Below are 14,100 nucleotides of genomic sequence, written 5' to 3' on the forward strand. Positions count from 1 at the left end.
TCCAGCCCTGCTCCTGCAGGTTTGCAGCCCCTGGGGCAGCCATCTGTGGGGCAGCAGCACTGATGGGCCACCTCTGCCTCCTAATCTCCCTGCTCCCATCCACACGTGCTGTCCTGATACCCGACAGCCGGTCCCATGCGGGCGTCGTGCCAGCAGTGACTTTACAGGCTTTGTGGCAGAGATTATTTAAAGGAGATTAACCCTTCTAAACCCCTTAGATTTTAATTATTTCTGTATGTATTTATAAAACCTGCAGTCTGCTAGTTCCAGGCCACAACTGCCCCAGTCCCCATCCTTAACCTGGATTCGTGAATGAACAATGCACCCCTATTGCAGGACAGGAGCTGGGCTGGACAGGGCTCATTGAATTTATTTATCTATTTATTTATTTATTGCCATCCTGGAACAATTCACATCTGGGATGAATATTAAACATTATGGTTTCAAATTGTAAAAAGAGCTGATAATTTGAACCACTTTAAAATACTAATAGGGCATTAATTGAATTGTTTGAGTCGATGAGGCGTCTCTGGCTAATTATTTTGGTTAGGGCAGCTCTGTCATTAATGCCTCCCCCCTCCCCACTGTGAGCACTCTGTGACACACTGTCTCTCTGAAGACAGGACTATCTGTAAGGTTGATGTACTGGAAGCCAGGAGAGGGAAGGACTGTTTCTTTCATTCAGTCTCCTAGCAAGTTTATTATATGCATAATAATGTTATAAGACACTGCAGTCTAGAAAACTGTCATGACTAGAAGCTACTGGTTATGGAAGGGGGGGAAAAAAGGGTGTGCACTTCCATCCTTTCATGCTTTCTCTCCTATTAGCTGGGCTAATCAGTTTGGTAAAGTTAAGGAGTGATGGAGGGAGTGTTTCCACTCTGCACGTGAGCTGTAATATCCAGATAAAACTGGAAATACCTTATTTCTGCTTCACAGCACAGCCTGGCTTATCTTGGGTGATGCACACCTTGCAGTCTTCAAAAATATATAGAATCTTAGAATGGTTTGGGTTGGAAGGGATCTTAAAGACCACACAGATCCCACTTCCAGCTATGGGCAAGGACACCTCCCCCTAGACCACGTTGCTCAGAGCCCCATCCAGCCCAGCCTTGAACACTCCCAGGGATGGGGCAGCCACAGCTTCTCTAGGACAGCTGTGCCAGGGCCTCCCCACCCTCACAGTAACACCCTCACATACCCTTTTGTAAATGCAAGCATGAAAGGTGAGTGTTGGAAGCAAAAAAACCCCACAGCATTATGGACCCCTGTGATCTGAGAAAAAAAATAGGGTAATTTTGAATTAATTCCTTAAAATCAGATAATTTTTATTTATTCTTGTCTCCTCAACAAGGAAATAAATGCAGACAGTGCCAAGGACTCTAAATAAATTTCGGTCTTGGAGAATCTCTTTAATATGCACACAGTCCTGCTTCTGTGGTAGTGAACATTTGACCAGTAGCAATTAATTTCTTATCACAGTCTTTCTATGAGGTAAGAAAACATTAGTGTCTCCATTAGGAGGTGGAGAACAGGAGCTCTCCAAGAGCAAATGATGTGCCCAGCTTCATTGCCCTGCCCCACAGCTTGGCAGGAGCTGTTGGAGGGAGAGGGCATTGCAGGGATGCCTCTCCTGCAGCACAGCTGGATGTTCCTTTCCAGGCAGGTCCATCCTGCTGATCAAATGATAGACTCAGAAAACGTTCAATATCTGTATGTTTCAGGAGAAGTATCACTGAGCTGATGAATTTTCAGCAGCTTACTGTGAAGCATGCAGCATTCCCTGCATTGGCAGGTGGAAAAGAGAGGAGAAATAATAATAAAGGTCCCTGGTATGAATCTCTTGTGTGTGGAAAGGGTGAAAAAGAAGGTTTCTTACAGAAAATACCATGGCATGTCAATGATTAGGCAGAGTGTCCCAAAGGTTAATAAATCTTTTCTCATTTAAATAGGTAAGATCTCCAGCTGAAAGTGCTGGACCCTGCATCCAGCCCCGGGGAGGGGGGGAGCAGGGAAGCAAAGGGTTAAATTTCGGGGCTGTAGAAGCAGATTGTGTTTTCCTTCTATGATGTGGGCTGACAAGACATCAGTATTCTATTCATCTGTTGGGAATTAGGCTGTTAATCCAATCAATGACTCTTGAGCTAGCTGCAGCCTGCCTCCCCACTGGGGAACAATCGGATCAGACGGGAGATTGTTTAAGAGCACAGAGCGCTCCCGGTGTCAGGTGGAATTTCCAAGCGTTCCCTAGTGAATTGGGGATGGGAAAGCTGTCTCAGCCCATTTATCCTGCCCCTTAAATAAGCAGGTATCTGCCTCAGCCATGCTAAAGTGATAAAGCAGTACAGGAGCACTAACTTTTTATGCGGGGAGGGGGCAGGGAAGCACCCTGAGAAGAGGATATTAGTATCCTGCCCTTTGGAATATCATCCTGTCCATAGCTTGGGCTGGCATCTGCATGGTTTGCCAGGGGCTGGCTCAGCCACAGCACTGTGACACTTGTTTCAGCTTTAGGCATTGACTTCTCCAAACACATTTTTGATCCCTGCAGCTTCCTGGCAGTTTTTCTATTGCACCAACACACTTGTTTGATGAGCAGCAAGATGCCTGGTGCTGAAAGTAACAGGCAGTAGCAAATATTATTTGGATAACCTATAAATATGTCCAAATACAGAGCTGAGCACAGAGTGCTGGCTGCAAAATGGGTTGAAAATGCTCAAGAGCAAAACATCCCTGAGAGTTTCAGTGTTGCTGCATGAGCTGCTGCATGGGTTCAGAAATCAGTTTGTTCTGCAATTAATGACAGCCATGTCTGCAGTGGGATATTGAGAGCCTGTATCTGTGCCAGCAGCACTACATGCTGATCATAGTAGATGTGATAAATCCCACTGAAATTGCACTTGGAAATTTAGGTACAGCACCAGTTAGAAACTAGGGCGATGAGGGATTAGCATAACCCTGGCACACTGAACTCCTCGGGCTGGGGGCCTTTGGGAGCATTAGCAGCTGCAGGCTTCAGGAGGGAGCCAGTGGTGGTTCCTGGGCATCCTCTTCTCTCTGAGCTTTCTTAGATCTGCTTTTAACAGCAGCTTTACGAGCAAAGGCTTCTCCAAATTAGTACCCCTAAATGAATCACGAGTATGAGCTCCAGCAGTGAATACGAGCAGGGAGGTCCCCAGACAGAAAAATCCCCAGCTCAGAGGCTTGGCTTTAAAGGGCTTCAGCATCCCTCTTCCCTTGGTCATAATTTTGAATCAAACAAAAGCTAATGCAATTTTCTTTGCCTTTCAGTAGCAGATTGTGCTGTAAGGGTTCATGCCATTAGAAATGTAATAATTGCTTCTCTATGCAGATCTAATTTATCTGTGAGGCACTTAGAAGATAGGCCAAATGATGGCCTGGCAGTAGGCTCTGGAGAAGGGCCCAAGAGGTGATGATAAAAACCAGTCTAGCACCTTCCATCCTGAGGGATATGTGCCTGGCACAGAGCAGGAAATGGTCAGAGTGGGAGGAATGAGCAGAGGAGAGGGCTGAGAGCTCCTGGAGAGGGACAGCTCAGTGAGAAAGGGATCCCTCCCAAACCTGTGTGCACACACAGGGGAGGTGGGAAAGTTAATTGAGGAACCAAACTTAAGAGGATGCCCTGCACTTGTCAGCCTGGGTTATTTGCAATCCTAAAAAACAGCTGTTCATGACCAGTGCAGGCTTTTTGGTTTTGCTTCTAGCAGGGGTTGCTCTGTATCCTTTGTCCCATAGTGTTGGTCCTTGGGGAGTGCCTGAGCTGCCTTGGAGTTGGGACCAAGGATGCACATGGGGATGTCTCCTGCTGAATCATCTGGTGGAGTTCAGACTGGTTATATTTGCCTGGTTTTAGTATTGGTGGGGGTTAGCATGTAAATTCTGGTGTGTTGAGCTGTAGCCTTACCCTCAGTCTTCTTGGAGAGAAAATTTCAGAGACAGAATAAGATGGTGATGAGGTTAAAGTAAATTGTTGGGAAGTTGAAGTCTCAAGCAGAAACAAATGAGAAATAAAACCCTTTTTAAAAGTGGAGGGAAGTATTTTCTTGCTATTTTTCATCTCCCTGGCTTGAGTGACTGTGTGAGGCTGCAGAGATTTATATTACAGCTCCTAAGCATCAGTGCTTGTTCAGAGTCTGTATTATTCTGGCCCTTTTTATTCACTCACCTTCTAAAGATGTAGTGTAAATATTTATCTTCCCTCTGGCCCATCGTGCTGCCCAGGACCCCGTGCTGTTAAACACTCTTATCACCTCATCGCTCTTATCTCCTGCGATCCCTGCCAGCATTCCGAGTCTGTCAATGGGAATGAGCCCTGCACCTTAAAAGGTGCCACAAATGAGCAGAAAAGAGATATGGGGGGAAAAATACCTTAAAATAAAGAGCACACGTGCTACCCCTCGAAAGGGCAGGGTTAGTGTAGAGGTTTCCTGCTGTGCCTGGGGAGGTGACTGCAGGTGTTGGGGTAAGGTCTCCGTGTGGAGGTGTGGGGTCCCCTACAGACCCTTGTGCTGGTGTGGAGGGTCCAGCCCCACTTCATCACCAATATGGGGTCAGGCTGGACCAAAGCTCACCCAGATAACCAGCATGGATTTGTTTTTCCTCTTTCTCCACTGGTGCTGAACAAAACAGCTGAGATGGTGGAAGAGGCAGTGTCTCCCTCCGGGCCACCCTGCCACTGCGCACAGCCTGGAGGGCGAATGAAGCAGCTCTGAGCTCTCAGTGTTGATACAGCACTGCTTTTAAAACTGTCCCATGAAACCACAGCCAGACACTGGCCAGTCAAAGTCTGCTTGAAATGGCAAATGGTGTCTTACAGAGTGCAGAGCACCACAGCTGCTTTAGCCAAGCCATTTCCTTGTCTCTGCCCTTCAGTCCAGACCTTGTGTTAGGTTAAGCAGGGAACAGAAATTCCCAAGGAATGAACATGGGATGGCAGCACCAGTGTAATCCCATCAGCTGTAAGACAGAATTCATGTGCAGCAGCCACAGTGCCACTTAGCAGATAAGACAGTTGGTCCATCTGCGCTCGGTCCATCTTCTCCCATTTCTCTTGCTTAAATTTCTCAGGAGCAGAACAAAATCCTGTTATCCAATAAGTTATCCACTGGTAGTTGGATTTTCATTGAGTGACATCTGTCACAGACCATGCATGTAGGAAGTACCAGTGATTTTGTAGCTTCTTTGTTTTGATGGGTTTGGTAGACATGGGCGTTGGATTTTCATCTCCCAGAAAGGTTGTGCTGCTCAGCTGTCACCCTGACATGGCCAGATGTGCCAGGAGGCTGTAGAAGCCACCAGGGATGGCACATTAGGAGGCAAGAGGAAATCTTGGAATCAGATCTGTTGTTGGTCAGTAACATGTCTGGGACTGAGCACTCCTACATTTGAACGTGTCATGGTCTTTTCTTCCTGGTCACTTTCTGTCTACCTGTGTGAGTTCTGCCATTTCCACGAGCTCCTCCTTTTTACAGATGGAGAATTGCTAAAAGGGCTCTGGGACAAGGGCCTAGCAGTGCCTTGCAAGCCTTTACAGAAGGTGTATTGCTGCTTTGAGCCTGGCTGTTCCCCTCCTTTGTGTTGAAGTTCACCAAATCAGAGCAGGTTTCCTCCTTTTTAACCTGTGACAGTGACATTTTCCCAGCTGATACAGAGGCATGAAAGGGCACTTCTCAGAGGCATCCTGGCTCAGTGTTAGCCTAGAACTGCCTATCTCCCGTTCCCCACTTACCTTTACTCAGCACCTTCTCTTTGGTCCATGTGCTGAGAGGATCCATCTGATCCCTGCTGGCATCTCCTGGCTGCAGAGGATGTGCTCCAGATCCCCTGTTCCTGGCTGATGCCAATGGGACGAGGACAGAGGCTTGTACCTGCCCATTCCCTGTTTGGGATCATCCATCCTAACACAGACACACCTTGGGAGAAGGACCTTAAGATGCTCAAGAGGCCTCTGCTTTCTGTTGCACATCAGGAAATACCCCTTGCATCCAGGCCAGCTACAATTCATCTTCACTCATCTTCTGCACGTGGCGTTTGATTGCAAAACAGACACTTGCAGTGCCTGGCAGGCAATATTTGTTTCGCATAATATTTGTTTCACATAATTCCCACAAAGGGAGCTGTAATCCTGACTTTCACAGCCCGTCTTTGATTAGTCTCCAGGTGTGACCACTTTGCTCTGAAGGCTCAGCATGGCCATACCTGGAGCAGCTGGGTACATCAGGCTGCAATTAGCCACGGTGCTCCAAAAAGCCAAATCAAAGAGGGATTGAGATCAGCAGCTTCCCAAGGGCTTTCAAGGCCTTTAGTGAGTGACCACACTAGAGCTTTTTCCATTTACCTGGATTAAAATTTGTCACAGAGGAAATAGAAGCAAACAGCACGGCATCTGAGAAGTGTAACAAATAGCATTTGGCCACTGGGCTGGCTCAGAGCAGGGGGAAAATCCGCAGCGTAAATAAAGTGCAAACCATGTTTGCATAACATTGGATTAATAGTTCTTTATAAAAACCACACTGGGATTAAAGGGGTGCGTTTCCTATGCTGAGACCTGTGCCTTCTCCTTAGCCCAGCAGATGCCAGGAAGTACATCTAAGAGAAATAAAAAACCTTGTTATCCCCAGCCAGCTGCTGAACCAGCAATGCTTTCTGCAGGCCTTTGGAAGAGAAACAAATGTCTCTAGGATTCCTGGAGCAGCCCTGGGTGTTTTAATAGGGAGTTCTGCAGCAAAGCACTCCCATGGGAAGGGGTTCCTGCTGCATGGCTCCAGTCCCATTCACCTGTGGGTTTTGTTGGCTGCAGTCTTGGAGGTGGTGATGCAGAGGGGAGCTGGATTCCCATCCCCCAGCCCACACATTTGACATCCTGCCTTTCCAATAACTCATTCAGACTGCTCCCACCTCTCCTTCCCCAGCCCTGCTGAGTATTCTGCTGAAGTCAGTGCTGGCCCTGTCACTCCTCCAAGCAGCCATGTGCTTAAGGAGAGCTCAGGGGCACTGGCTCACATTGGTTACCTTAGTGTGGAGTAATCAGTGGGTGCTGGCTGTGATTCCCTCAGTTCTTTGGTTTGTGGTACCATCTAATGACACCATTTGCATCGTGCTCCCCACAGTTTGGGCAGAAATAGGCTCCTGGAATGAGGCATCTTCAAACACTGCTCTGAGTGACATGAATGGGACCTAGTGGCACATGGAAGGAAAAGTCAGACCCTCCCACCCTTTTGCTTGGAAAATATATGAAATGGGTATTTAGGCAGCAAATGCCTGTTATATCTGGCTTTTTATCCTTGTTGCTGCTGTGGTTGTCATGTTGGTGCAGTGTCCCAGAGCAAAGCATGGCACCTCCCACCCCAAAACACAGGTCATTCCTAATTCCACAGCTCAACAGGCTTAATATCAAGCAGAATAATACACTGGGAAACCAGAAAACTTCCAGCTATGAGTGGAATTTCTACCTCTTTTCTTGTTCTTTTCTCTTTTGCCTGCTCCAGAATCTACAGCAAACTGTAGAATTTGCACCGTAATCCCAAAGATGATGGTAATTAAAAATTTAAGTCTCCATAGACAGATGCAAATAAATTAAGGAGGCCAAGAACTGAATTAGAGGCTAATCCTGGTTGTGGAAGTGAAAGCAAAGGGGCCAGTAATTCTTTCCTTCTGTTATTTCACCTGTTCTGGTGGCAGGGTGAGGCTGTGGCCAGGTGAGGTGCCTGGGTTTGCAGTGCTGGATGTGAAGCATCAACTGTGGTAGAGCCCTGGGGAGGGGACACAGGAGTCTGAGAAGGGGACACACTGCCCAAAGCATTGCAGCTGAGGCAGTGGCTTAAGTGTTGGCTGGACCAGGGAGCTGTGTGCCAACACCTACAAATCACACACTTAGGTGTTTCACAAGGATCAGTTTGACAACTTGCTCTCATCCTTGAGCACTCTGCCCTTTCCTGACTTGACAGAATTTAACCTGGGTATTGGGGTAGACCTAAATTCTGAAGGCAGGGACCTAACATTTATTCAGGTGGAAGGAACTGGTTTTTTTCCCGTGTGCTGAAGAGCTCAGTGCACAGAGCTGTGTGAGCATCCCAGTGCTTTACCCCTCTCTCAGGTAGTTGGCCAAATCTGGGTTTGCACTGAAACATCTTGCACTAAAGCACCAGGAGTAGTGAGAATCCCAGAGTGAGGCCATAGGACTGAAATCCTTCATTTTTATGGGCTGGAAGTGATAACAGTGTGAACTGAATTATACTCACGTCATGACGTGATCCGCGCACTCTTATGGGTGGATAGAAATTGATTATCCATCAATAGGGAGTGATGGTGGATGATGATTCAAATCCCAGCTGTCAGGTAGCTGGGTGTCCTGGCTGTTTGTCTGGTCAATTAAAACATTGCTGGGATTCAGCCTATTTATTTAAAACTGGGATGTGTTTGTATTACCACAATGTTACCTACACCTCTAAAATCAAGTCTCTTTCTCTTTTTCAGGATGGGGAAGGCCAGACTGCACTCCATTATGGTAAGCTGCCTCTAAGCTTGGCTCTTCCTTCTTAGCAGTGTGGATTTGTAGCTGGGGTAAATGCTCTATACACAGAAAACAAATTCCAGGAGAAAAATTAGCAAAGAAGCTGAATTTGATTAACCAGTGGCTACCTCCACTAGCAAATCTCAGGATGGTAGGGGTAGGAGAAAATTGCTGCCCTCCCTTCATTCTCCTCTGCAAATGTCACCTTAAAGCCTTCCTTTTCCTTCAGTTAATGATGCAGCTTTTCCCTGTACACCTCTGTGTCTCCAGGATGTTGGTGTGCCACCTGCAGGGCCAGGAGTGGCTCTGGTTAGGGGATGCCAAATTCCTCAGCCTTCAGGGAGGGTCTGTGCCAGTTTTAACAGGTTACAGAGGTCAGGGGAAGGGGACAAACAAGGTGGCCTCCACCTTCATGTGTCCTGGTGACAAACCTGTTTGATCACAGCTGAGAGAGCAGCAGCTTCTCTACTACCAAAATCAGCAGAGGCAAGTCACAGTTGGTGTCCCTCCTACAATTACAGGCTAATTAGATCCGTGATTTAATTGAAAGACTGTTCTATCTCCAAATGAGAAAAGCAGAGACTGAAGTGATGTGTGCGGTGCTGATGTGCGGGGAATAGGAAAAAAGTATCAATTTAATCTGGATCCTAATCTCTTTCCCAAAATTAAGACATAGCCATTTATTGTCTTGTACTCTCTCTTGATGCCTGTCACGGTAATTAAGAGCATACTTGTCATTCTGAAGTGTTTGTGTCTTTCTCTCTCTTCTTGATCTCTCCACAAGGACATTAGCAGAATAGCAGAATTGCTTTGCAGACATCAGTCCAAGGCACAGCATTTGGATCTGGAGCTAAACTCCCAGATTCCAGGGCTCCTGAACCAAGACTGTAGTTACAATAATGTGTGATTTCTCCCTGTGGGATCTTTCCTGTAGGATACTCCATTTTTCAAATTCCAAATTACTGTGACAGGAATGGTGAATCTGTTGCTTAGCACAGCATTGTCCACAGATGGACAGCCCTTAAAATGCCACATTGCCTCTTTCTCTTCCTAAGCCATTCCACAGTTTGGGCATTCTCTCTCCTGAGAAGATGCTTTTCCATCTCCTGAAAGGTTCACAGTAGATTGTGCAAAAGCATAGCACATGTGTAAGTTGTCCAAGAGCACTTGCTTCTGGCATGCCCAGTATGTGAAAGGAAAAGATGGAGGCACCACCTGAGTTTAAATTCCATGCAGATGGATCTCTCTGGCTGGGGACTGAGGCAGGTTGTTCAACACAAGCAAACATAAGTGATATAATGAACATTATTTCAGAAATTATTTCTCTGATCTACCCTTCCAGCTCAGGTGTTCAATAACTGCAGTTTCCCAGGATTTTCTTCCCAAATGTTTGTGAAGTGTTGAAATTTTTTCTTCCTCTTGAGTATTACATGATATATTATGTATATCATCTTTGGGAAGCCTCTCTGGGTTGCTGGCACACAGGCCTGGTGTTCCCATGGGTCCCCAGGACATCCTCATTCCCTTTCTTGCTGATCTGGCCATAAATCACCCCGAGCTTAGAAACAGCTTCTTAAATGGGTGACTGGATGGATTCAAGAGGCTGTTGGCCTGAAACTGGAACTCAGTGTCACCTCCCAGTCCCATTTTGGTCAGCACTTCACAACTGAGTCATTAATTGCAGTGGGGAGGCAGGAGAGCTGCTATGGCCGGACACCAGCTCTGAGCAGAGTGTTGCCTTCACAAGGCACTGCTGGAGGCTGCTCACCGAGTCCAGGGAAGGGTTAACTCCCATCAGCAAGGCAGCCCCTGCTTTTAGGGTGTCTGCATCCCTTTTTATGAGCCGGCAGCAGCGTGGCCTGACAGCTGTCCTTGTGGTGACAGCTCTCCTGATTGCAGCCGGTGTCAAAGCGCATCCTGCTGGGGGTGATAAATCCCGGCTCCTTCCGATGGCCGCTGACCCCGCCTTTAATCGGGGGTTAAGCCGAGGCCACCGAGGGAGCCACGGCTGCAGCCCGAGCCCATGGCTGTGTGCTCGGTGCTGGGCAGCCCCTTCTGCCCGGCTCCTCTCCATCCATCCATCCATCCATCCATCCATCCATCCATCCATCCATCCATCCATCCATCCCCAGACACACTGAAATCATCGCTGCCGCCTCTCCCAGAGGAAATCAGGGCTTCTCCGGCAGCGGTGGCCACGTGGCTGTGGAGTGGGCAGGCTCCGTATCCTCCTGGGCACCCCGGCTTCCCTGCAAAGCACCATCTGTTCGGCTCTGGCTGCGCCGGGCAGGGCAGTGGGAGGGGACGCTGGAGGGGAAATAAATAATAAAAAAAAAAAAAATTCATCATCCGAACCCTGAGGATTAATGGAGTCGGGAGGCGAACTGCGCCGAATGGAAATTCATCTTCACCCGTGCCACTGTCAGGGCTGCCGCTCTGGCCCTTGACAAATCGAGGGTCCCGGGGTGTGATAAATCCAGCAGCTGTGCTCGTCCCCAGGGATGTCCCCAGCCTGCTCAAGGACATGGCACCAGATGAGGAAGCCACCTTTCCCTGTGGGGACCGGCTTCCCATGCCCAGAAGCTGCCACCAGACCTTCCTTGGCACCTCTGGAAGTCTGTTATCTGCAGAGGGATGTGCCCCCCTTCAGCTCAGCCTCACCCACACCCCCACCTGCTTCCTCACCGTTTCCCCTTTTTTATCCTTTCAATATAAACTCCAATCACACATTGAATTTATTTTAATGAGACATTACTGCTTGTCCTTTTGGATCAGTAGAAGACTGCAGAGTAATGCAAAAGACACTCTAATTACTAAAGGAATCAGTCGGTTGCTCTATAAAAACACCCAAAATATGATTAAAACCAATTGCTACCAATGCAAGAGGAAGCTGCCAGCTTCATGGCCTTATAAGGCAGGTTTTGGCTTTACTAGGGTCTGAGTTGCACAGGCTGAAAGGAAAATCCAGGGTCTGGGACTTCTGCTGATGTCAGCCAAGTCTAGCTCTCCAGTGTTAAGAGTTTTCCTGATTTTCCTGGTTCTTTTTCTTTTAGCATCCTTAGGTAAGACATCCTAGGACAGAGAAGAGCTCAGGTCGAACTTGACTCTATCTTAGAGAAAATGAGGGATGATAAAACAGTTACCAGTAGAGATGTGGGGAATAAAATGTGTGCCATTAACATTAGCTGTGTCCCAGGCCATGGGCACAGTCACCTGGGGCTGGTGCTCCAGGAAGTGGTGGGCTCAGCTATGAACCATCTGAATTTTGTGCAGAGAGAAGGCATGGACAGAAGTCAGGAGTGAGGCAGTGCCTGGGATGTGCTGCCTGCTCCCTGGAAGGTGCAGGAGGCAGGTGAGGGTACAGATCCATTATAGATGGTGAATGCTTTATAAATTCTGGGTACAGGAGCAGGCAGGGAATGCTTTCCCAGGTGGCACTTTGGGGTCCCTGCAGGGCTGCTGTAGCACTCTGGGCCCTTTCCAGGCTCAGTGCCCACTCCTGGGTGGGAATGAGCCTTAGCCAAGCTGTCCCAGGTGATGCCCTGCAGATCCCTGAGCTCCCAGCACCTCTGACTGGACTGCAGGCTCTGGGTGCTGCTTGCACCACTCAGGACTGCTGCTTTTGCATTGCTCTCTCTCTGTCCTTTCTCCTTTTTTGCACTTTTGGATCCCCAGCGATACTTTGTGTTCTGAGCTCTGCCATGTGCTCTGCTGAGCCGGCGTTTCCTGCCTCCAGCCACAGCCAGCGCTCCAGGAGCGCCCATCCCCGCACTAACCCTTCCCTTTTCCCTCCCCAGCTGCCACCTGCGAGTTCCTGGACATCGTGGAGCTGCTGCTGCAGGCGGGGGCCGACCCGGGGCTGCGGGACCAGGAGGGCTGCCTGCCCGAGGAGGTGACGGACTCCAAAGCCATCACCCGGGCTCTGCAGCAGCAGCACGGCCCCGGCCAGCCCTGAGCCCCGGGGCACCGGGATGCTCTGCAATAAACGCCCCTCGTCCCCTTCCTGCTGCCCTCCCCAGACACCTCGGGGGTTCCTGTGAAAGCACAGGGTCTGGCTGGGTCTCCAAGCGCGTGCCCTGAGCAGGGTGGCATCAGAGCTTGGCAGGCTCTGACCTTGAGCAGTGTTTGAGGGGGGAGGGAGAGGGGAGAGGGCCTGGAGGAGGCCCCAAGTGTTATTTTATTGTATCAAACACGAGTACTGTATGGGCTGTCTCACCAGAGCAGCTGGGCTGACCTGTCGGCTCCTCCCTGGGGATGCAGGGCCAGGTGAGATGCATTCTCCCGTTCAAGCTGAATTTTGGGTTGTTTGTTTTGGTTGTTTGTTTGTTTTTTTTTTTTTTCCCTGGGTCCAAATAAATCATATAAATAAAAGCACAGTGTTGGGATCAAGCCTTAATGTGTTTGTTTGGTTTTGGGGTTTTTTGTTTGCAGAGGGTGACTTGGAAGCCATAAGAATGGGAGGCAGTCTCAGTGCTTCCCATAACCCTTGGGGAGTTCTGCTGGAGCTCTTGTCCTGGGGAGGGAGAGCTGCAAAGACAGCAGGGTCATACAGCTGTCTGTCTGTCTGTCCCTCTGGTTCTCACACAACACATGTTGCTAATCAGCTTCTCCAAGCTGATAGCACTTTTATCCCTTTGATGAATCAAATGGCTCTAAACACCACCTCAGCAGCTCCTGTTGTGTGTCCATCCCTGGAATGGCTCCTCCAGGGCTGAGATCTGGTAAGAGCTGAGCACAGATAAACCTGCACCCACCCTGTCACCCCTCTGGGACACTTCATGATCTTCTCAGCTGGTCAAGTACCCTGAAAAGAGGAAGAATGTGGCTTGTGACCATGGCTGAGTGGGTGTGGGATGATCATGGGGTTTGGTGCTGCCTCATCAGCATCCCAGCTGGGCCCACGGAGCCACCAGGGGTGGGTTTGTGCTGTGGGGGGAGGCTGCTGCTCTGGGTGGGTGTGTGACTGAGGAGCCCATGGCTTCCCTGTGGGATATTGCCATGAGTTTGCTTTTCCCAGACAAGATTCAGAGCCTGGGGGGAGCAGAGGAAATCTCCATGGCTGTGACAGGGAGCTCCTTGCCCATGGGGTTCTGCAGCACATCCAGCCTCAGGAACATAACTGGGAACATTTCCCTTGGCTAAGGAGTGGCTGGGCACACGTGGCTTTGGCCCCTCACAGTGTCTGTGGCTCCTGCCAGCGTTTGCTGACAATGACAAAATCGCTGTGCTGGCTCCACCACACCATGCTGGGCACAAAATGGCTTGGGCAGGTTATTTCCCAATAACTTCATATTAAGCAAGACCCCTCCATGGCTCCTGCTCCCCTCGGGCAGCTGCAGGCTGGCTCATCACAGCCTGGTGCTTTTCCACCCGGATGCAGATGAAACAAGGATGCCAACCCCAATTCTGGGTCACACTGACTTTGGTGGCACCAAGGTTGGGGACAAGCGAGGCCACCTCTCTGCAGGGCAGTAATGCACAGCCACTGCCTGGCTTGATGGACATGCTGGGCAATAAAAAAATCTCTGTTAAAGCCGGGATGAAAAGCAGCAGCCACGGTGCTGGTG

At 49.0% G+C, this 14,100-nt stretch overlaps 1 protein-coding gene across 1 annotated transcript in view; it reads left to right on the top strand.

The window, feature by feature from the left end:
* The window catches only part of ACBD6 (acyl-CoA binding domain containing 6), an 84,641-nt gene extending 71,719 nt beyond the window's left edge, over positions 1-12,922 (top strand). Inside the window, exons 7-8 of the mRNA XM_063165369.1 lie at positions 8,497-8,527; positions 12,331-12,922. Of these exons, the coding sequence (XP_063021439.1) occupies positions 8,497-8,527; positions 12,331-12,488 (189 nt within the window). The 3' untranslated portion in view covers positions 12,489-12,922. The remainder of the gene's footprint in view (positions 1-8,496; positions 8,528-12,330) is intronic.
* The last annotated feature ends 1,178 nt before the right edge of the window (positions 12,923-14,100 follow it).

Source organism: Melospiza melodia, chromosome 11 (genome assembly GCF_035770615.1).
Source record: "Melospiza melodia melodia isolate bMelMel2 chromosome 11, bMelMel2.pri, whole genome shotgun sequence".
Lineage (NCBI taxonomy): Eukaryota > Metazoa > Chordata > Aves > Passeriformes > Passerellidae > Melospiza > Melospiza melodia.